This window comes from Chanodichthys erythropterus, chromosome 2 (assembly GCF_024489055.1).
Source record: "Chanodichthys erythropterus isolate Z2021 chromosome 2, ASM2448905v1, whole genome shotgun sequence".
NCBI classification, from domain to species: Eukaryota; Metazoa; Chordata; class Actinopteri; order Cypriniformes; family Xenocyprididae; genus Chanodichthys; species Chanodichthys erythropterus.
In genome coordinates this window covers 15,383,843-15,405,236 of record NC_090222.1, presented here as the reverse complement: position 1 = coordinate 15,405,236, position 21,394 = coordinate 15,383,843, and the positions used below count along the sequence as shown (strand labels likewise).

At 36.7% G+C, this 21,394-nt stretch overlaps 1 protein-coding gene across 1 annotated transcript in view; it reads right to left on the bottom strand.

Annotated features, from left to right (window-relative positions):
• The window catches only part of si:dkey-233k19.3 (dynein axonemal heavy chain 11), an 87,453-nt gene that overhangs the window by 45,296 nt on the left and 20,763 nt on the right, over positions 1-21,394 (bottom strand). The window contains exons 27-50 of the mRNA XM_067393228.1: positions 18,961-19,052; positions 18,721-18,847; positions 17,902-18,051; positions 17,026-17,259; positions 15,651-15,782; positions 15,262-15,422; positions 14,981-15,137; positions 14,565-14,710; positions 14,359-14,475; positions 13,512-13,650; positions 13,334-13,426; positions 13,047-13,241; positions 12,846-12,923; positions 9,275-9,407; positions 9,021-9,148; positions 8,674-8,822; positions 8,401-8,551; positions 8,164-8,295; positions 7,187-7,360; positions 5,665-5,869; positions 5,092-5,257; positions 4,905-5,007; positions 3,125-3,364; positions 2,870-3,031 (exon numbers count right to left, since the gene is read on the bottom strand). Of these exons, the coding sequence (XP_067249329.1) occupies positions 2,870-3,031; positions 3,125-3,364; positions 4,905-5,007; positions 5,092-5,257; positions 5,665-5,869; positions 7,187-7,360; positions 8,164-8,295; positions 8,401-8,551; positions 8,674-8,822; positions 9,021-9,148; positions 9,275-9,407; positions 12,846-12,923; positions 13,047-13,241; positions 13,334-13,426; positions 13,512-13,650; positions 14,359-14,475; positions 14,565-14,710; positions 14,981-15,137; positions 15,262-15,422; positions 15,651-15,782; positions 17,026-17,259; positions 17,902-18,051; positions 18,721-18,847; positions 18,961-19,052 (3,564 nt within the window). The remainder of the gene's footprint in view (positions 1-2,869; positions 3,032-3,124; positions 3,365-4,904; positions 5,008-5,091; positions 5,258-5,664; positions 5,870-7,186; positions 7,361-8,163; positions 8,296-8,400; positions 8,552-8,673; positions 8,823-9,020; positions 9,149-9,274; positions 9,408-12,845; positions 12,924-13,046; positions 13,242-13,333; positions 13,427-13,511; positions 13,651-14,358; positions 14,476-14,564; positions 14,711-14,980; positions 15,138-15,261; positions 15,423-15,650; positions 15,783-17,025; positions 17,260-17,901; positions 18,052-18,720; positions 18,848-18,960; positions 19,053-21,394) is intronic.

Sequence of the window (21,394 nt, the reverse complement as noted above, 5' to 3'; positions counted from 1 at the left end):
CTTTAAAGTGAAGCAGCAATCAGAATAGTTTGTTTTTATAGTAGTTTTATCAGATACCAAGTTTTGTGGTGTGTATTTTGCTTTTCTTCATTAGCTACTAGGGGTGTAACAGTACAGACGATGAATCAGATGACGAATACAGTCAGTCACAGGAGATCCACACTCCAATCCAGAAGGGGGTGTGTGCGGTAATGCAATGCTGTTTGCTAACCGCCACAACAGGAAAAAGCACAGAAGAACAGACGATCTATGCATGAAAAATAACAGCTATGGAAATGTTAATTATAAATGAATTTATTTAAAGAGAGAGACTTTTTTTATAAACACTTTTTTTAGGGTGTTTTAACTAGTTGCTTATTAACATGCATATTACAAGAATATTGACTATTTATTAGTGCTTATTAAGCAAATATTAATGCCTTATTCTGCTTGACCTTATTCTACAATCTTAATCCTACCCCAATACCTAAATTTAACTACATTATTAAATATTAATAAGCAGTAAATTAGGAGATTATTGAGGGAAAAGTTGTAGTTAATAGTTTATATGTGTTCCCTATGCTAAAGTGTTACCAAAAAAAGAAAAAAAAGAAGCAATTTTATATTTAGTTTTCTCCCCTCTTCTATACTGAACCCGTACCGAACCGTGACTTCATTTCCGAGTCACATACCGAACCGCCATGTTTGTGTACCGTTATACCCCTATTAGCTACGTTTACATGGACAGTTTTCAATCGGAATGACTCGGACATCGGACAATTTCAAGTTTCAATCGGAATGAAATTATTCAGTTGATGAATCTGAACATAGTATTTACATGAATGCTAAATAAAGTCATTGGGTTGATATGTCACAAGCTTCAAATACGATTTGATCTTTTGACATGCGCGGACTGCACAAATACAAAGTTTCCTGCTGTTGGCGCATTCTAATCATGATCCCGCCATCGCTTATTTTCTTTGTTTTAAGCAGACTAAATATATTTATCTAATTTGGGTCCCGATTAGAAGACGATAAGCGCTTTGTGCCATACTGCCATAAAAACACCCCTTCCCGCACTCAGAACAAGGCGTCTGTGGAGGAGAGTCAGAAGCAGAGGACTGCTGGGATGACATTGTCCTGCAGCACTTCACAGACGATGAGAGGAATGAGAATTTTAGAATGACACAACAGTCATTTATTACACTGTATTCAACAACAACTACAGCTCGATCCACATGTCGTACGTTATTACACAATTTCTACATCTTTGGACATGTACAGAACTTTCCAGTTTTGGTTTTAAATTCAAGCTAAATTAGAAAAGGTTTAAACCACAGCTATTTATTTCTTTGTTTTTTATATTTTCATATTTATATTATAATTTATTTAAAATAGTTATAATTACATTGTTATTTATAAATCATAATATGAATAATGTATAATTACATTGTTATTTATATTATAATTGGTAGTCATTACAAATAATTTATTTATCACATTATTTATTTGTTAAAAAATAAATAATGCAAGGTCTCATTTGTTAACATTAGTTAATGTATTAACTACCAATGAGCAATACATTTGTTACAGTATTTATTAATCTTTGATAATGATAGTTAATAAAAATACTGTCGTTCATTGTTTGTTCATGTTAGTTCACAGCGTATGAACTAATGTTAACAAATCCAACTCTTTATTTTAATAATGTATTAGTAAATGTTAAATTTAACATTAACTAAGATTAATAAATGCTGTAGAAGTATTGTTCATTATTTCATGTTAACTAAAGTAGTTAACTGATGTTAACTAATGAAACCTTATTGTAAAGTTTTACCATTTATTTATTTAGTTTACATAAATTGATTTGGTGTATTTCTGATATATCCAATTTATATTTAATATAAGAGTGAGTGTGGCCATTTGTAATTTTAATGTGCAAGCTTTCCGGTGTCATCCACTTCCAGTTATTTTATCTGTACCAAAATAGTCCGTTATGCTCCTTGATGTTGCAAACTGGTATTTGTTATCATACATATTTTAATTTATTATCGTAATTATAAAGTGGTTGTAGCGCAAATTGTTTTACTGTTTACTGAACTTTGTTATTCTTCTAATTATTTACTTATAGCTAATAAATTAGAAGTCAAGCAGACTGAACATTTTTCATATTAAAATCATTCAAACGAAATAATATAATAATTATAACAATAATGACACTATTACGGTGCTGTACAGACGCAGGTAGTTTACAAGTACAATCTCGCTCTCTCTCGTTCATTCATTAGAATTCATTCAAATAAATGTAATCTTACCATCCTACTTTAGTTCACTTCATAATTCTAGATCTAAATAAACTGTAGATAAAATAAACTAAAATTACCATTATTTTCCTGTATATATCAGTTCAGTAAAATTTTGTGCTGCATACATCCATGACAGCTTTTAATTTATGCATGCTGGCAAGTAATCATGGTACCATTCGAGGTGAATTACATAAATAATTTTAATAGCACGGCCATTCAAAACTCGAAGGTCAACAATTTTGCATAGTAAAATGATCACCTACAGAATCATTTTGGGAGGGAATTAATGTACACATATCGGATAGTAGTCATGTCTAAAGTTAATGTAAGCAGGCGAGAGGGGGGAAAAAAAAGGATATGGTCAGATCTGAGCATTAGCCTTGCAGTAAACACAGCAAAGTGTGAAAGATACCAATTTATTGAGGGTTCATTGAATCATCTTGTATGATGCTACAAGTTCTCATACAAGCTACAATGGTAAGTTGCACCCATCTGCCAAAAATATGTATTTTAATTATTACAATCATATTTAAATAATAATTACAGCAAAACAGCAGTAAACACGTCTTGTTTTGTTGATTTACCTCGGAGGTCTGTCGTGCAATATCCATCTGCAACCTATGGAAAAGCTGAAGGTCGGATGGTTCAGAAAAGCGATCTGAATATACTCTTCTGGATTCATGGATCCAAAGTCGAACCAGATCAGCACCCTGTCTAGCACACTCCGGCCTGGAGAACAGGAGACCCTGGGTACACATATGTACACAGGTAAAAAGTGTTGGCTAATTCAACATACTTGCAGTTTAAATGACTGAGGGAAGCACAGAGGGAATGCTTACCTGGAACAGCCGAGAGAGATCCCACAGGTTGAACAGACAGTAAAACTTGGTGGAGGTGGGGAGAAAGTGCTGGAGCACCCGGTCATGGAGGGCTACAGCCGCTCTCACCACTGCTGGACCACTGCTCACCACAGCTGGGCTGAATGGCAACCTCTGTAGGTGGAAGCCCAGGATAGAGCCAAACATGGAGCTGAGGGTCTCACGGCTGGGTGTGCTGACCGCCAACACTGTGAAATGCCTCTGATGAAGAAAGGTGATTTTCATATTACACTTTGAAAAAGTAACATTTTAAACAATATCTCAATGAACACAAAAACAATTTCAAAAATGTTGACAAGACTAAGTTTAATATAACATCTGTTTAACTTATAACATGAAAGTAAGGTTAATAATATAACTTAGATTACACATTTTTCAGTTTTACTCAAATTAGGGTGATCCAAAAATGAGTACACCCCACAACAAAAACTACTACATCTAGTACTTTTCTTTTTCCATTCTTTAAGAATGACCTCTTTTAAAGACTGGATGCTGGATGGAGAGTGATGCTCAATTTGTCTCTTCAGAATTCCCCATAGGTGTTCGATTGGGTTCAGATCAGGAGCCACTGAATCACTTTCACCCTGTTCTTCTTCAGAAATCCAACAGTGGCCTTAGATGTGTTTAGGATCATTGTCATGTTGGAAAAGTGCACGACGACCAAGGGCACGGAGTGATGGTAGCATCTTCTCTTTCAGTATAGAGCAGTACATCTGTGAATTCATGATGCCATCAATGAAATGCACCAGCAGCACTCATGCAGCCCCACATAAGGACGCTGCCACCACCATGTTTCACTGTAGGCACCATGCATTTTTCTTTGTTTTCCTCAACTTTGCGACGGCATACAGTTTTGAAGCCATCCGTTCCAAAAACATTTATCTTGGTCTCATCACTCCAGAGTATAGAGTCCCAGTAGTCTTCATCTTTGTCAGCATGGGTCCTGGCAAACTCTAGGTGGGCTTTTTTGTGCCTGGGCTTTAGGAGAGGCTTCTTTCGTGGACGGCACCCATGCATGCCATTCCTCTGCAGTGTACGCCATATTGTGTCACGGGAAATAGTCAACCCTGTTTGACTTTCTACTTCTTAGATAACTGCAGTGAACTTGCATGCCGATTTTCTTCAACCCTTCTCATCAGAAGACGCTCCTGTCGAGGTGTTAACTTCCGTGGATGACCTGGACGTCTCTGTGAGATGGTTGCAGTTCCATCTTTTTTACATTTTTGTACCGCTTTTTCAACAGTATTCTGACTGATAAGTAAAGCTTTGCTGGTCTTCTTGTAGCCTTCACCTTTCTGGTGTAAAGAAATTATTTTCTTTCTCAGGTCTTGTGACATTTCTCTTCCATTTGGTGCCATTGCTAACAGCATGAAATGGGAAGGGGTTTTAACACCCTTTTATAGTCAACTGTCTGCTGGACACCAGTGTAATGAATAATTAGACTCACCTGTGGTTGAATTCTTATTAAATTAGACATTTGTAGTCTAAAATTTAGCTTTGCTCCAGAGACTTTCAGTGGGGTGTACTCATTTTTGCATCACCCTAATTTGAGTAAAACTGAAAATTTTGTTCTCTAAGTTATATTATTAACCTTACTTTCATGTTATAAGTTAAACAGATGTTATTTAAAACATAGTCTTGTCAGGATTTTGGAAATAGTTTTTTTGTTCATTGAGATATTGTTTAAATGTTACTTTTCAAAGAATGTGTAAAGAAACTCCCATAGGAGAAACTCAAATACCTGCAGTCTGGGGTTAATTGTGAAACTCCCTGACGTTGGATTCATACAACAGACATAATGGGTGTTGTGTATGTCTTTCACAGTTAACTTTTGGCTGTCATACCTAGAAACAAGAGGGACAAATAATATTGACAAATAATATCTCTCTTAAGTGGAATAAATGAAAGAAACATTGACGCTACATAACCAGTGCTTGTAATCCAGATGCTGGCGAATGAGAGCATGTGGCTGAGAGGTCCCATAACTGTCCACAGCCGCCATGTTCATGTCATCAATGAAATAGATGAGTCTCTTGTTTCCAGGGGGTGCATAACTCCTACCAGCCTTCCTCTCGAGAGGTTTCTCCATTGCCTCTGATAATAATTACAATATAAAGTGTTGTGTGACAACAAAATTTCATACAGCATAATTTTCAAGGAAATCCTATGACTAATGCAAGTGAGATTAAGATGTTACACATTTTTACAAACTGCAGATATACATTTGTAATATTCTTGTCAGTCCATAAGGGCAAATTCACCCCTTATTTTTTTTGACTAAAATATGTATGATACATACATTCAAAGCAAACATACATTCAACATCTATTAAAGTGCACCCTAAGCACCTGGTTATAATCACTGGATTAACTGATCTATTATTTACCATCACTGGATGGAGTGAAATTTTGCATATGGACCACAAGGAGGTGCTGTTCTACACATATGAAAACAGGTGTCTTTAGAGAAATGTGAAGAAATGCACTGTCTGTCACACTTACTTTGCAGCATGGACGCAGTGGTATAAAAGTGAAGGGGAACTTTTGCAGTTATAAAGTTCTCTGGTAGTGTTTCCAGAAGGTTCCTGACCAGAGCAGACTTCCCAGTGCCTGCTCCCCCAACCAGCATAAGAGGCTGAGACGTCTCCAGCAACATGCCCATGAAATACTGCAGCCTGACTGTATCAACTGTTGGGACTAACACAGCCTGTACACAAAGTGAGTGAAAAAAAAAAAAGACATTTTCATCACTCAAAACATTCAGCTAATCGAAAACAATAATTCAGAGTTTAGCTCCAACCCTAATCAAACACACCTGAACAAGCTAATCATGGTCTTCAGGATTACAAGAAAGTTACAGGCAGGTGAGTTTGATCAAGATTGGAGTTAAACTCTGCAGGATATTGGACCTGTAGGGACAGAGTGGACCCAGGTGAAAAATAAGTACATTTCTATAATGTACTCAAAGTGCTCTATTTTCCTGCACTAATTTTGTACTTAATATACTAAAAATTCTTCTGTAGTATTTCTTAAGATAATCTTGAGAACATGTAAGTGTACTCAACTGTGCTATTTTGAGACACCATGAAATATGAACTAAAATGTGCTTTTAATATACTATCTCTGTATTTAAAATGGATTTAGATACCACTTATAGTACATTTGAACCCATAGTGTACTACAAGTGGTAAATACATTTTTTTAAATACAGAGATAGTATATTAAAAGCACATTTTAGTTCATATTTCATGGTGTCTGAAAAATAGCACAGTTGAATACACTTACATGTTCTTCAGATTATCTTAAGTATTAAAGAAGAATTTTTAGTATATTAAGTACAAAATTAGGAATTACTCTTATTAAATTCAACTTTGCCATCACAGGAATAAATTACATTTAAAATATAATACACAAAATTTTGAATGCTAGTGTATATATTATTGTTTATCCAATGTTTAATCTGTGATCAGAAATAAAAAGTATTTATTTATGGGGTTTTTTAAAGTGCAAAAAATGATCAGAGCTCTTACACTAGTACACTAATACTTGTATTTCAGGAAAATCAGTGAGACACTTTGCAAGAGCACTTTGACTGAACTTTATGAACTTTTAGAACATAGTTCTACAGTGAGACACAACAAACCTGTAGGTCCAGTTCATCACTATGACTACACTATCAACATTAAGTCTTCTTTATCTTCCAAGAATAAAAACAGAGACAATGGCCTCACACACTTGCATAATTCTGATTACTTTGAATGGTAATCAGATCCAAAACACCTCTGACTGCAGGTTCAGCTCATGATGGAAGGAGGTTGTTTTCCCTGTATCTGTTCACTGACCCACTCTAATGCACTAACTGCACTAAATTAGCATGCCATTATTCTGAAATTAAAGTGGTTCTCTGTGAGAGTGAAATTTCTCAGGAGAATTTTCTCAGAGGATCACAAAAGAAATATATTGTGCTGTAAAGAATATGTTCACGCCATGTTATTCTGTATGTAACATGAAGTATTAGTGTCACCTGAACAGGTGTCTCAGGGTCCATCTGAAATGCGGGCATCCTGTCGGTCCATGGCAGGAAGCGTTTAGAATGAGGATCTAAGTAGTAGTCAAAAACAGAACCCTGGACAGGAAACTTCACACTCTTCATCTCTTTGATCCACCACTGGCTGAACTCGGCCCGATAGTCATGGAGCTGGGACATTAAAAAAAGACAACAAAAATAGAGACATTAAAACATACAGAAATTGCAAGTTCTGTAATTATCACAGTAAATTGTAAACATTTGTGTGTATGTATGTGCATATATATATATATATATATATATATATATATATATATATATATTTTTTTTTTTTTTTTTTTTTTTTTTTTTTTTTTTTTTTCAAACGTTATAAAAAAATTGTAAATGATTTTGTAAGCATATTGTGTAGCTGTGCTTGCCAAATTGTGAAGACATAATTTTTGGCCAGGCTGTCATACATACAAAGAAATTATGAACACATGCAAAAATAAGAGAGAACCAATAAAATGTTAATAACTGATTATATTGCATTCTTTTGGCATAGAAAAATAAAACCTGTAGCTGTAGTTTGCCTTTTTTTGCCAAATAATTTTGTCAGCTGAATACCTTATCCAAGTTAGTGTTTTGTTTTTCCCTCATATTTAAAATGTTTAAAAAATATAAAATATTTATTTTGATTATTTAATTAAAATTGTAGCGACATTAAAAACAAATATTCTCTCTGGACATTACTTTTGGCCATTGCTGTATATATTTTATTTTACTTGGGATAATCTTACAGTGAACTTTCTACAAGCTTGATCTTTTTTTTCTCAATTCCAACAAAACAAAACACAAAACACAAAACACAAAAAACAAAACAAAACAAAACAAAACAAAACAAAACAAAACAAAACAAAACAAAACAAAACAAAAAACAAAAAACAAAACAAAAAAACACAACACAAAACAAAAAAAAAAAAAAACCAAAACACCTGATCCTGAAATGTGGCTCCACCAAATGCCCACACACAGGCGAACACAAAGTATGTCTCATAGATTTCTCGTGGAGAGTCTGCTGGAATGTTCTCAGGAGTTAACAGGCAATCCAACAGGGAACACAGAGTCTGAGAGAGAGAGAGAAAGAGAGAGAGAGTCGCACATCAGTAAAGATTTGAACCAGAGTATAGGCCTACTGTATATGAATGAGTATATCTGTGTGAATGGTATACCTGAACCATGCTGTTCTCAGGAATAGGAATGATTGTCTTAAAGGAGCTTCTCATTTTTTCTATACAGCGAGGGACGTATTTATCAAACAGAATGGTCAGGTGTGCTCTCTCGGTTTGTCTTTCCCTCCGATCAATCCAACTCGTAACGCACCTAGAATTGGATGAAAAAGAGGTTGTTCACCTAATTCGAATTCTTCAAATGTTAACCACTATGAATTGGATGGTATGTATATTGAACTCTTGCACAGAAAGTGAACTGAGTGAATTTCTCACAGGTTCCAGCTAAGCTCTTGAGGATTGATGTACAGGATGCCAGCTCGGGACACGGTGGCAGGAGTGGCATGTTTCAGGTGGCTGATCTCAAACAGTAGTCTCATCGAAGGGGTGACTGGGATACGTTCATTATTAGCCAGAGTAAGAACCTGCACAGACATGCTCAACATAACTTCATCATTGCCAATATTCATAGTTCATTGTTTGCTGCAACAACTTTGTCAAATTGTAAGTGGTTTTGTTCAGTGGCGTGTTTAAATATTTCAATCATGAAAAGTTAATGCTTCAAATTAATCAACTGAATGCAAATGTCCCCATAAAAAACAAGCACAAACTGTGCAGGGTACCTTGTTGTCATCCATTACAGTGTTGAGAGACTCAATCCACATGGGGTCAATGTCTCCATCCAGAACAATCCACTTCGGCCCCGAGTGAGAGTTACTGGCTTGATTCCGCATGAAATGTGACAATAAACCTGCCACATGAAAAGATTAACAATCTCAAAGTCTTACCAGGGAGAATGGATCTCATGTCTAAACAGTAAGTTATGTACTGTGAATTGGACAGGATCAGCTCTACAAAACACTGGATGCTGATGTACCATCTTTCCATTCCCGAGTGGATGGATGAAAGGATCCAAACAGTTCACCACTGCTTATTGCTTTGGGGTTCAGATCATTCCAGAAAGGCTTCCTTCCCATGTTGAAGTAGGTTTTTTGAAGAGTTCTCAGGATCTGTTTAGGGACAGAGTAGGCCTGTCACAATTACTGCATAATCATCTATTCACGATTATTTGTTCTGATCTTTATTTTTCGCATGTCTTCTGTGATTATTTATTTTTCTGTAATTATTGCACACTTTAAATTGACTAACTCTTTACTTTTTATATTTATGTAATGGCAATACATTTTAGTCATTATAGATCAGACTGTGTGAAGAATTTAGCACAAAGAATTTTGAGTGTGAAACTGAAGAAATGTGAACAAATGAATATTAAATACATTACTACTGAATAATATTTAAATTATACTGCAGTTATTTAGGTTGCTCCACACATTAGTGTGACCAAAAAGGCTTAAAAAAATATAACACAAAATATACAGTCAAAACAAAAATTATTCAGACACTATATATATTATTTTTTTCTTTTTTACTAGTGGGTGCAGGACACTATAGTTCATTTATGTAAGTGAGGATAGCAAAATAAAGTAAACTGTGAAATATTATACCCAAAGTTCTTCATACAGTGGACTACCAGTAAAATTGACAACAATTTTGGACCAAAACTTTTGACCTGACAATGTTTTGTTTAAGTGTTTTCTGACATAATTAAGATTATATTTTTCTGAAACAGTTTAACTCTGAGATCTTGTCATATTTTATTACTATTTTTTTAAACTATAGTGAATAAACTGGATTAATGAATGAAATGTTCAAGGTGTCTGAATAAATTTTGGTATGACTGTAAATATTTTAATATTTAAAAATATCATTCATGTAATTCTACCTAAAGCCGAGTTCAGACTGCACGATTTTAGCCCCGATTTTGGCTCGCCGACAGGTTTTGAGAAATCGCAGACAAATGCCGAAATCACAGGCAAATCGGTGCTCGTGACAATCACGCAGTGTGAATGAGCAAAGACGCGATATGAGAGAATCGCCGACGAGTCGCCGACACCCGTGAGATATTTGGCATGCTAGATATCTGGACCTGTCGGCGATTCAAAATCATGCTGTGTGAAAAGTGTTCTGACTGAAAACTACATCGGCGATGACCGGCAGCCAATGAGAGAGCAACATACAGAGCAGCGGGGAGTTCGGGGAGGAGTATAGACCACAACATCAGCAAGCATGGCTTCATTCACATAAACATTACAATTATATCAAACAAAAACAAAGCACAAACATTTGCTTGACCATTCGCAACAGCAGCACATTGAAAAGTTATGTATTTAGTTCCAACTGTCATTGCAGAACACACAATCCACAGTCTCCCCAACCATTTCCTCCTCCATATTCTTCTTTTATTTATGTTGTTTTCGCTGCAAATCAGCGCACAGGCAATTCATATTTCAAGCTTCTTGCGGACTACTATTTTTAATAATAATCCCACCGTGTGCCTCAATCAGCTCCCTAGTTCAGTAGTCAGGACACTGATCAGGGTATCAGCCACATTCACATTATATACTGATTCACGACCTAGGGAGCTAGGGAGCTGATTGAGACACAGGTCCAGTCTCACGTGAGAACTCCGGTCTTGAACGCGTGATATCACGTTGTTTCCTTGTCACATCTGGCGTGTTTGGTTGTGAAATGTAGTTTGCATGCCAGACAGAGTTGTCGGCGATTCTTCTTGTAAAGTCATGCAGTGTGAAACCTTCTGTCGCCGATCCATTGTGCAGTTTGAACACAGCAGCGACTGAATGCTGGCCAAGATAGTCATGCAGTGTGAAAAGAACAGTGACCCGACTACTTTGAAAATCGTGCAGTCTGAACTCTGCTTAAGTGAAATCTTTTTTTACAAAGCCATTTTACTATTAATGATTGAATATAATTATTTATTAGGGGTGTGACGAGATCTCGTGCCACAAGAGGCTTGTTTGAGATGAGCAAATTCTGCGCAGAATCGATCACCGGTGATCACCGCGAGATGCATGCCGGTTAGAAATGTGTCCGAGGGTGGTCCGCTTTGCTCTGATGTCATGCTGACGTGTGTCAAAAACCTCTCGCGAGGGCGAGGCGGACGTGTCGGATTCTGCAGTCGAGCGCAGTTGCTCTCCACCGACTGCGCTGACCAAAAGCACGATGGGAAACGACTTGATGACGACACAGCTTAAAGCTTATTGGTTTAAACAACCGTGATGTATTGATCTCTTTTAAAATGTTTGATTTTGAAACACTAATACCATGATTTTATGCGTATAAATTATGTGTGAATATTCCAAAAGTCTCTGAGAGTGCGATCTCTCTGTAGGTTATGTGATTGTTATCATATTTATAAAAATATATAAAAACATGTCTTTAATTAAAATAAAAATGATTGATACACACATCCTTCGAATGGAAATAAATATCAAGTACTTTGGGTGTATTGTTCATTATGTTTATTTTAATTTAAAAGCAACAGAACGTAAATTACATCCAGTTTATCAGCAACACAGCGCACGAGTGTGAATCCCGCGATATTGGCCTTTGATCTCGCAGGTGTCTGATGCACTCCGAGAACGGAGAATTGTCCATCTTGCCTGCACTTTTTTCACTCCTCCCCTCACTGCAGCCGCCTACTCTCGGCTGAACTTAAGGCGAGGCCAGGCGCATCTCAAACAAGCCTACTGTGAAAAGCTGTGTCCCGATACTGCCATGACAGAGTGTGAGGGTGATAGAATATGCCACCGCTATTTTTACATTACGCCTCCCCTTACGTTTTGATTTTTATAGAAATAAAAACCATTTAATTCAGTTGGATCATGGTCACTTCAGTTCCATCCAGCCCAACACGAGCTGCAAAGTCATACATAGTGCAGCAGTTCATTGATCACGTGATGAGAGTAAGTGACGAGATGACTGACAAGACCATGGCGTAGAATTTGTTTCGCAACAGAACAAGAGTTTGACAAATGTCTTATCTTAAATGCGCGCTCAGCACCGCTGCTCCCTATTGACAGAGCATACACAAAAAAAACAAAAGTAAAACGTGATTTCAATACCCCGCATTTTGAAAGCGGCTCCCTGATGCATGCAAATATCTCCCAATATGAAAGCTATCTTAGGCAGAAAGTAGAACTGAAATAACATTTATTATAAGATGATTAGTTAAAACAATTCAAATGCACATGGCGTCCATTTTTCTAGTCATGTTTTTCATCAAGGATTACTTAAAAATATAATGTAAAAATCTTGCCTCGTCTTGTTCTCATGTACTCAATCTCGTGTCTCGTCACACCACTAATATTATTATTATTAAATATAACTATTTTCATATTAAATGTATAAATAATTAAAGAATTAAACTTGCAATTAAATCATTAATCAGATTTATTTGCATGACAATAAAGTGTCAGGCAAAATTTCACAGATATTTTATAGTAATTAGTGCATTCATTCAAAACTCCAGGTAAAGTGGACTATGGGAAATAGTTAATAGTTTGTATTCATGTGGCGCGTCTACTGACCTGGCTTTTTCCAGCCCCAGTATCACCAACCACAAACACTGATTGATGAACAGATAAAAGCTTCTCAAGCTGAACAACCTTTATATATTATCGTTAAAAAAGACAAAAACAATAAAATAAGAGGTTAACAAGGGATCTAAAACAGTATGATGACTTAATGTTAAACACAAATGATAATGAAGTGTGCAGAGAGAGTCTTACTTTCAGAATAAATGTGTCCTCTGGTTGAAGCTTTAACTCTAGACTCGTCTGCCGGACTATCTGCTCAAACTCTGCATCAGTTTGCCTTTCCACCTCCAAACCAGGGAATAAATCTCTAATCAGACCGAGGAACACTGGAACGTCTTCCGAAACAATCTTTGGCATGTTGGAATCTCTCAAAGCTTGCATCAATACCTTTATAATGTAACAGGAAGTCAGAGTGTCAAAACCCATGGCTGCTGGATCTATAGAGCTAAACATCAAGCACATAAACAAATTTTCATCACCTGATCTTCTGGTCTAGTCCGATCTGCTCTTTTGAGAGCTCCGGCAACCACCAGGACAGGTTTGACAGAACGCAAACCCCAATCATAGTGGTCCTACAGAAAAGAATACAGTAGTTTATAAGCAGACACAAACAGGAAAAGCGGTTTTCCTGTACTGCACCTTCACGGGTCAGTGTACCTGTTTAGAGAGCAACTCCTTACAGAGCCTGTAGAGGGTGATGAACTTGTTGCCCAGAATCTGAGCACTCTGAAATCCCTCAGACATTAGCATGATCTCACAGATCAGCTCCATGTCAGGAACCACCATGGCACATGGCCTGCAAAACACAGCAATCATATGGCAATCATGATGAACTCCTCTATACTCTGCTGATACAGCGTTTAGAGAGAGAACACACAATATGTGACATTAAACACAACTTGACACTATGTGTGGTAGTTCGCCATTTGTTGCGCAGCTGCTACAAACATCTTCAATCCACACTTTTACACAGTTTTTGGCATGTCATATTAATTCATTTTAGTCTATTTTTGAGCTGGCTAGTTTTATGATGAAGTTGTATGTATGTAGTTGTATAATATATGTACACACACATGTTGGGTTTCCATGTTTTATGGGGACTTTCCATAGACATAATGATTTTTATACTGTATGAACTATTTTTTATCCCCTAACCCTAAACCTACCCCTAAACACAAACCTCACAGAAAACTTTCAGCATTTTTACGTTTTCAAAAGTATGATTTATAAGACCAAAAAAATCTCCCCACAAGGTCAAAGATTTGTGGTATTCCCATCCTTTCTTTGCTTTTTTACCAAGACCACACACACACACACACACACATAGATACACATACTGTAACATTTATCATTATCAGCACAATTAATATTTTACATCTCATCTTCATTGAGGACTAAAAAAAAAATCAACTTCATAAAACACACTTTTTAATCTAATTTCTTTGCTTGTTTGGTAAATTGTCTATATATATATTTAAATATCTCTATTCAGATCAAGCTATACCTGAAAAGAGCTTTGAGGTTCTCTGGTAGCTCAGTTCGTCCAGCATATCCAGGGTTCATTGTAATGAAGATCCCAACAGAGGGTTTCAAGCTAATCTCTTCATCTAGGAAGAGAAACCTGCAGAGGACAATGTGTAAAACATGCCAACAAATCATGTTAACCATTCAGAAGATCTAAAAAAAAAAAAAAAACTAAAAAAAACTTACCTTTTCCTCTTGTTGCGGATGGCATCCTGTATGGTCTTCACCTGTACTGCCACCACTGATAGCACTTCTACAGCAATTCGGTTAAATTCATCAAAGCAGCCCCAAGCTCCTGCTTGTGCCAGGCCTTTAAAGATGTTCCCTATGGACTGAATGGCAAAACAAGTCAGAGAAACACTTCACTGTGTCCTTTGTTAAAGCCTTAAAAGAACTAAACCAACAGTGGTTAAGGCGAAGAACTTCCAAAACATCAGCCAACTGTGAAAAAGTTTTAAACAGATTAGTCATTGATTTCTTTCAATTAAGAGGCAGAATCCTGTTCGGCAAAGTAATTATATGCATTAGTAGCTCATCTGAACTGAAAATACACTCGTAATTGTGCTGTGGTGGCGGAGTCCCCTCTCTGCTGGTATATCTACCTTATAGTCCATCTGCTCAGAGCAGTTGAAGACGTACACCATGACCCCCAGAGCTCTGCCTAGGTCTTTAGTGGTTTCAGTCTTTCCTGTGCCAGCCGGTCCCGCTGGAGCACTGCTCATAGTCAAGTGCAGTGACTGAGTTAGTGTTATATAGCACCTGCAATTAAAAACAGCAAAATTAAACATGATGTCAAAATAGTCCACATTAGATAAAAAATACAATAAATAAATAAATAAAAGAAGTTCATGACTTGCTCAGAGATCATTAGCTGATAAGGTACCTGTCTGTGAGAGGTGTAATGACCAGACGAGGCGTGTTTCCCAGGTATTCATAGGAATAACGAAACTGGGCATCGCAGATGTTGATAAAGCAGTGGTTTTGCTCATCATCCCAGCTGTGGCGGAGCTGAGAAACCCAGGCGAACGCCTGAGCACTGCTCACCTGGGTAAAGACAGCCTCCAACATTTAATAAAGCTACTCTGAAAAAGCCAGTCTAAATGCTCCCAACTCAATTAATTAATCAATTACTGCTTGTCAATTTAAAGCCCATTAAAATAATGACTGAAGATCTAAGAGTGCCAAACACAACTAAATGATTAAAACAAGGAAACAGAGCATCCTTTAGTCAACATGATCATTATTTACGAGGTGCAGTAAACATGACCCAACCTTCTGAGCGATGAGTTTGGAGACCACATCTCTGGCGTGAACATCTATGGTGCACAGGGTCATGATCTTCTGCCTGTCACTCGGGTTCAGTTCCCCCAATAACATGTTTATCAAGGAGTTTAGCTGGGCAATCTGGAGAAGTAGGGCAGATATTTCAGAGTTTCAGAGGGCACAATGATGGCTTGTGAGAGCATACAGTGAGCTTTGTGGCCCCTGCTTACAGTAATTATATCAATTTACATGCCAGAGAGAAGTGGATGGTAATAACTGCGCTGACAGGGGCTCAGGGTCATGTGTTCATCAGAGAAATCCCCCCACGTTTATGGAGCAAGGTCATATATTCCAGTTGGGAGGCCAAATAAGCACTGAGCTCATTTATCAATGCTGGGGGAACTGCAAGTGTGTAAGACTGTTTGACTATGAATAAGAGCGGCCAGCTGGTGTGTGTGTGTGTGTGTGTGACAATGAATGAGAGTGCTGGGTCAATATGTGTGTGTGTGAGTTGGGGGGAGGCGGTTAATAGGCGATACCGTGGATCCCTGTCACAGACAGGCAAATGAGATGTAATCTTCCTGCCTGTATTTGGTGTAAAAGCAGCTTAGGTTGTACTGCATTTATCACCCCATGCTGTCTGACAGCAACTCCAATCAGGGGCTTGAAGGGAAAGAGGCAGATTATTCAAACGCCGGCCAAGGACGCACTAACCTTCCCTGCGTTTCATGACAGATACTGACGCTGCAGGGACGATATGGACGTGCTCGTGGCAGTCTACACGGATCAGCACTATTCGCTTCATCATACTTACAATGAAGGAGTGGAGTGTGTTTTCAACGGCTTCATCATTGCCTAGTTCATACTAGAGATGTGCTCTATCTGTGCTTGAAAATAGGAAGTCTAGCACTACCTAGAAAGGTATTTACTTTTAGGATCTGTAACACTATAAATCAAAAAAGAATCAAAAACATAAAGTTGTTTGTTTTTGATTCTCTAAAAAGAACCAGTCCTTAAGAGTCATTTGTTCATGAAACATACTTCACTGTATGTGAGGTATGTTTCTGAGTCACTAAAAATAACTGACTCATAAGAGTCATTTGTTTGTGACCCGGATTACACTGGTTGCACTGTATGATTTTGAGTCACTAAAAATAACTGGTTCATAAGAGTCAATTGTTTGTGAAATGGACTACTCTGTTTGCTGTACTGTCTTAGATTCCCTAAATATTGCCTCATAAGAGTCAATGTTTTCAGTGTGAACATGACTGAAAAAAACATCTCCATTCTGAACAAGAATCTACTCTTTGTCATTCAGTTTGTTCAAAATTATTAATGTGTAAAAAAAGTGTGCTTTATCGTACAGTACATAAGATTGACTGACCTGTTTCTTGTTGTAGTCTCTGAGCGCTGTCTCAAAACCCTCAGCCAGCCGCTCGAATGCTAGATTCATGTCAGCGGACCACCAGATCTGAGAGGCAGTGAGGACCACCTGAGCCGGCAGCTCCAAGACCCAGTGTTCTCGCGGGCGTTCCTCGTACACGACCACGGCCTCTGCTATGTGCCTCCTCAATCCCTCCCTCATCACGTCCTCCAGACAGTTCAGCCAGAGCTCAACCTGACAGAAAACAGCTCACTCCATAAAGAATAATCTGACAGTATCATTGACGGATTTCTATGATATCAGGGCCAGTTATTTATACAAAACATTAAAAAACAAACAGACCAATAAGAATACCTCAAAAAATGGTCTCACCAGACACTGACCATGTTTCGTAAATGCTGGGAGATCCTAATTGTTAAAATTGTTAAAAGTTATTTCTACCTGTAGTGTAATTTGGTGTATATGTAGTTTTAATGATTTGATTTGTTTTATTTAATATTTATTTTAATATTTTATAGATATCTAGGTAATCTAATACTTATATTAATATTTCATGATATTTTTTAAGTTTGCTTTTAACTTTTACAAAGTTAAAAACTTTAATATCAGAGTTGGATTTAATTAAATATTTGTAATTGTATTTTATATATAAATTATAATTTTTTAATATTTTATTATAATATGTATATTAATATACACTAATATATATATATATATATATATATATATATATATATATTACACATAACTATTATTTATAAAAAAAAATGTAATATTTAAAAAAAGTTTGCTTTTATCTTTAAAAAAAAAAAAAAAAAAAGTTAAAACTTTTTAAAATCTGAGTTTGATTTAATTAGATGCTTATGTGGGTTTTACCGGTCCAACGCAGTCACACGGCGAATAGAATGAAACATATTCTCTGTCTCTGCTGAACATTCCCACCGCTGATGTGGCCTTTCCCCCCTCCTTGTCAGAAAACTCCAGATCAGTCATACTGTCAAACAGCTTACCCAGGTGACGGGTAACCTAAAAAGCAATGAACCGTAAAGCATTACTTTCACAGAACAATATATTGTAGACAGTACCTCTGTGTACATATGAATCAATCTGAGCAGTTATGTATGGTTAAGTATGGGCATATCCATAGATAATGATTATGATTGTGGATATATTTGCAATTCTTATTATAACCGAGGTACAATGAGAACGAGATGAAGCACTTTGACCCTGTTCTGGTTGAACGGTTCAGGAGAAAACCTGCACATATGTGGGAGGATCGGCTCAAAGAAGGAGGTGGCCAGGGTTAGAATCAATCCAACTGTAGATCTTTCTCTTTTTTTATCATAATGATATTTCACAGAGAAGCACTGCCCTTGGAATTATCACAGTGATGATGAAGAACTTTAATCACAGAGATAAAGGTTACTGTACGCAAATGAGAAGAGAGATGGAGAAATATGGTACAATGTAAAATATATTTCTGTGAATCTCAGTCACATTATTACAAATACCAGGAGAGACTGCATACTTTATAGTTGACCTGTTTATGGATTACTGTAATACTGAAATGAGCTGTACTGTATAATTAGAGAAATCTGAAACTAATTAAACTTTCAAACTAATTCAGACTAATAGACAGACTGTTATATAAAGTTGAATCAAGTTCAACTTAATTCCAAACTATCACAGCAGTACCTGTCTGGGCTGTCTGCCCTGGGAAAGGATGTCCAGTAAGTCTGCTGAAGAGACGAAATAGAATCGCGGGAAAGCCATTCTCTTGGTCTCCAGGTATTTGGCTAGAGCTTTCTCACATACAGCAAGTCTAGGATGAACAACAGGAAATCAACAGAATTATTTATGCATCTCTTTTGTGACCATGCAAACTTCTTAAAAATAGAGTTCACTTAAAAAGAATAAACTTCAAATTTCACAAACCTCCTTTGCAGATCTTCAAGCATCGGTAGAAGATTGGGCTTGTTGGTGGCAGTAATTACGTTTTTCGTTTTGCCACTTTTGAGCATAAGGTCCTTCACACAAAAACACACAAAAGTAAATATATAGAAATATTTACATACTTGGTAGATGCATGTATCGACTCTGTAAAAATGTTTCATCACTATAACAACATCTTTATTTTCATTAATTTAATGTGATTTAGTGTAAAACATACAATGTACACAATTATGTGAATTGTATCAAATGATTAATTTAAGTTTTAGTACATATTAAAGACATTTAATATAATGTGTCCATTTAACTTTGACAAGATTTGTAATTTGTATTTTTAATATATAATTATTATTACAATATAAATAATAATAATTAATATAACTTTACTTAATATAAACCTGTAATTAAAGTTTTCATTTTTATTTTATTTTTTTTGCTTTATTGGAGCTTTCAATGGAGCTTCAAAGGGCTCTACACGATCCCAGCCAAGGAATAAGGGTCTTATCTAGCGAAATGATCTGCCATTTTCCATAAAAATAAAAATGTAAAATGCACATCTTGCACTAGCTCTGCGATGCACCATGGCGGAAGTACTGATTCAGTGTCTACAAAGCAAATGTGCAAAGACTAAGTAAAACGGCCTTTACAAAAAAAGGTAAAACAACGATGTCAGACGATTTTGAAGTTGGAGGAGAAAATGAGGTTTTCGCTCTACAGCAGTACTTCCGCCTATGTCACGCGTGACCTTTCCAATGTGATTATGTAATGCGCAGTGCAGTGCAAGAAGAGCATTTGTGGTTAAAAAGTATATACATTTTTTTTTTTTTTTTTTAGAAAATGGCCGATCGTTTCGCAAGGCCTTTATTCCTTGGCTAGGATCGTGTAGAGCCCTTTGAAGCTGCACTGAAACGGCAATTTGGACCTTCAACTCATTGTACCCCACTGAAGTCCACTATATGGAGAAAAATCCTGGAATGTTTCCTCAAAAACCTTAATTTCTTTTCAGCTTAAGAAAGAAAGACAAACATCTTTGACATGGGGGTGAGTAAATTGTCAGGAAATTTGTGAACTAATCCTTTACGGTCAACATGTTATCAGTACTTGTGTTCCCTAGGAATTAAACACCTGAGCTTGGCAATGCACCATGCTCTGACATACTAATTTAAAACAATAATTTAGTTATTTGTACAGAAAAACATCTCCTAGTTTTATGTAATTAATTTAATGTATTTCAGTATATACTTTTGACATCTCAACATCTTTATTTTGATTTAACACCATTTTATCAGGTTTCTGGTTCAAATGTGATTGCTTCATGTTAAATTGATTTGAAACGGTTACTCTTTGACTTAAAGGTGCACTATGTAGTTTTTCATCCACTAGATCGCCAATTCAAAACAAAGGCGTAGCTTGATGACGCCAAGTTTGAGCACGGAATCTTGGGACATGTGGTCTTCACCTCACAGCCGGTGGAAAAGAATTGGGATGGGACTTGGGCAGAAATCATGTTCATGGACGCGATTATTAGTAGTATGAAGCAGAGCAGGACTGAGTGTTGTGGGAGCTGAACGAGGCCGCTGGAGCGATTGCTAATGAAAGAGGAACGCAACACATGCCTCATGAGCGGCGGAACTTTTATTATGCCACAGTCAACGGCACCGCTTCCGCTTTTCCGGTCATGATTGTGAGGTAACGCAGTGAGGTAACGCAGCTCTGTTTATCCAGCGTTAGCGTCAGGTCTGGCAGGTCACAACAGTCAAGCTCACGTCAGCTGACTCCCAGTTGACTTACATCTACCTATAGGAATAAGATGCCTATCACAGCATCTATATATAAGCTCCTCAGTATTATCATATTAAATGCTGGATGGCTTGTGTTGATAAATGGCATGCAATTAATTTTAAAACGTATTGTATAATGGAGAAAATGCTGTATTACTGTTACTAAAAATAAAGCTGCATCTGATTATGCTACGTTAGCTACTTCACAAAATAGTGTTTTCTCTAAGGCATGGTAAAGAAATCAAGAAAATTAGATTTAAACAATAAAACTAAACGTGTTGAGCTATATAAAAACAAACAGTTTTCCATCTATAAATATAACAAAACAGTTGTTCCCATGTCTATTAAAACATGTAATATATTAAAGTGTCTTTAGTGTTTCCATGGTTTCTACAAAATAAAACCGGAAACCGAGGGTAACACAGATATGATGCTATTTACAAGCAACTCCCTCACACGTCCCGGAGCCTTGGAAAAAATTGCGATTTTCTCATGATTTACAAATAGTTGGAAACATTTGGGATATTGTAAGTGTTCAAGTGAACAAAATATATAACACTGGCCTAGTGGTTTTTAGATATTTTACTGCAAAAATTTTACATATTGCAGCTTTAACATGAAGTTTTCATTTTGAAATA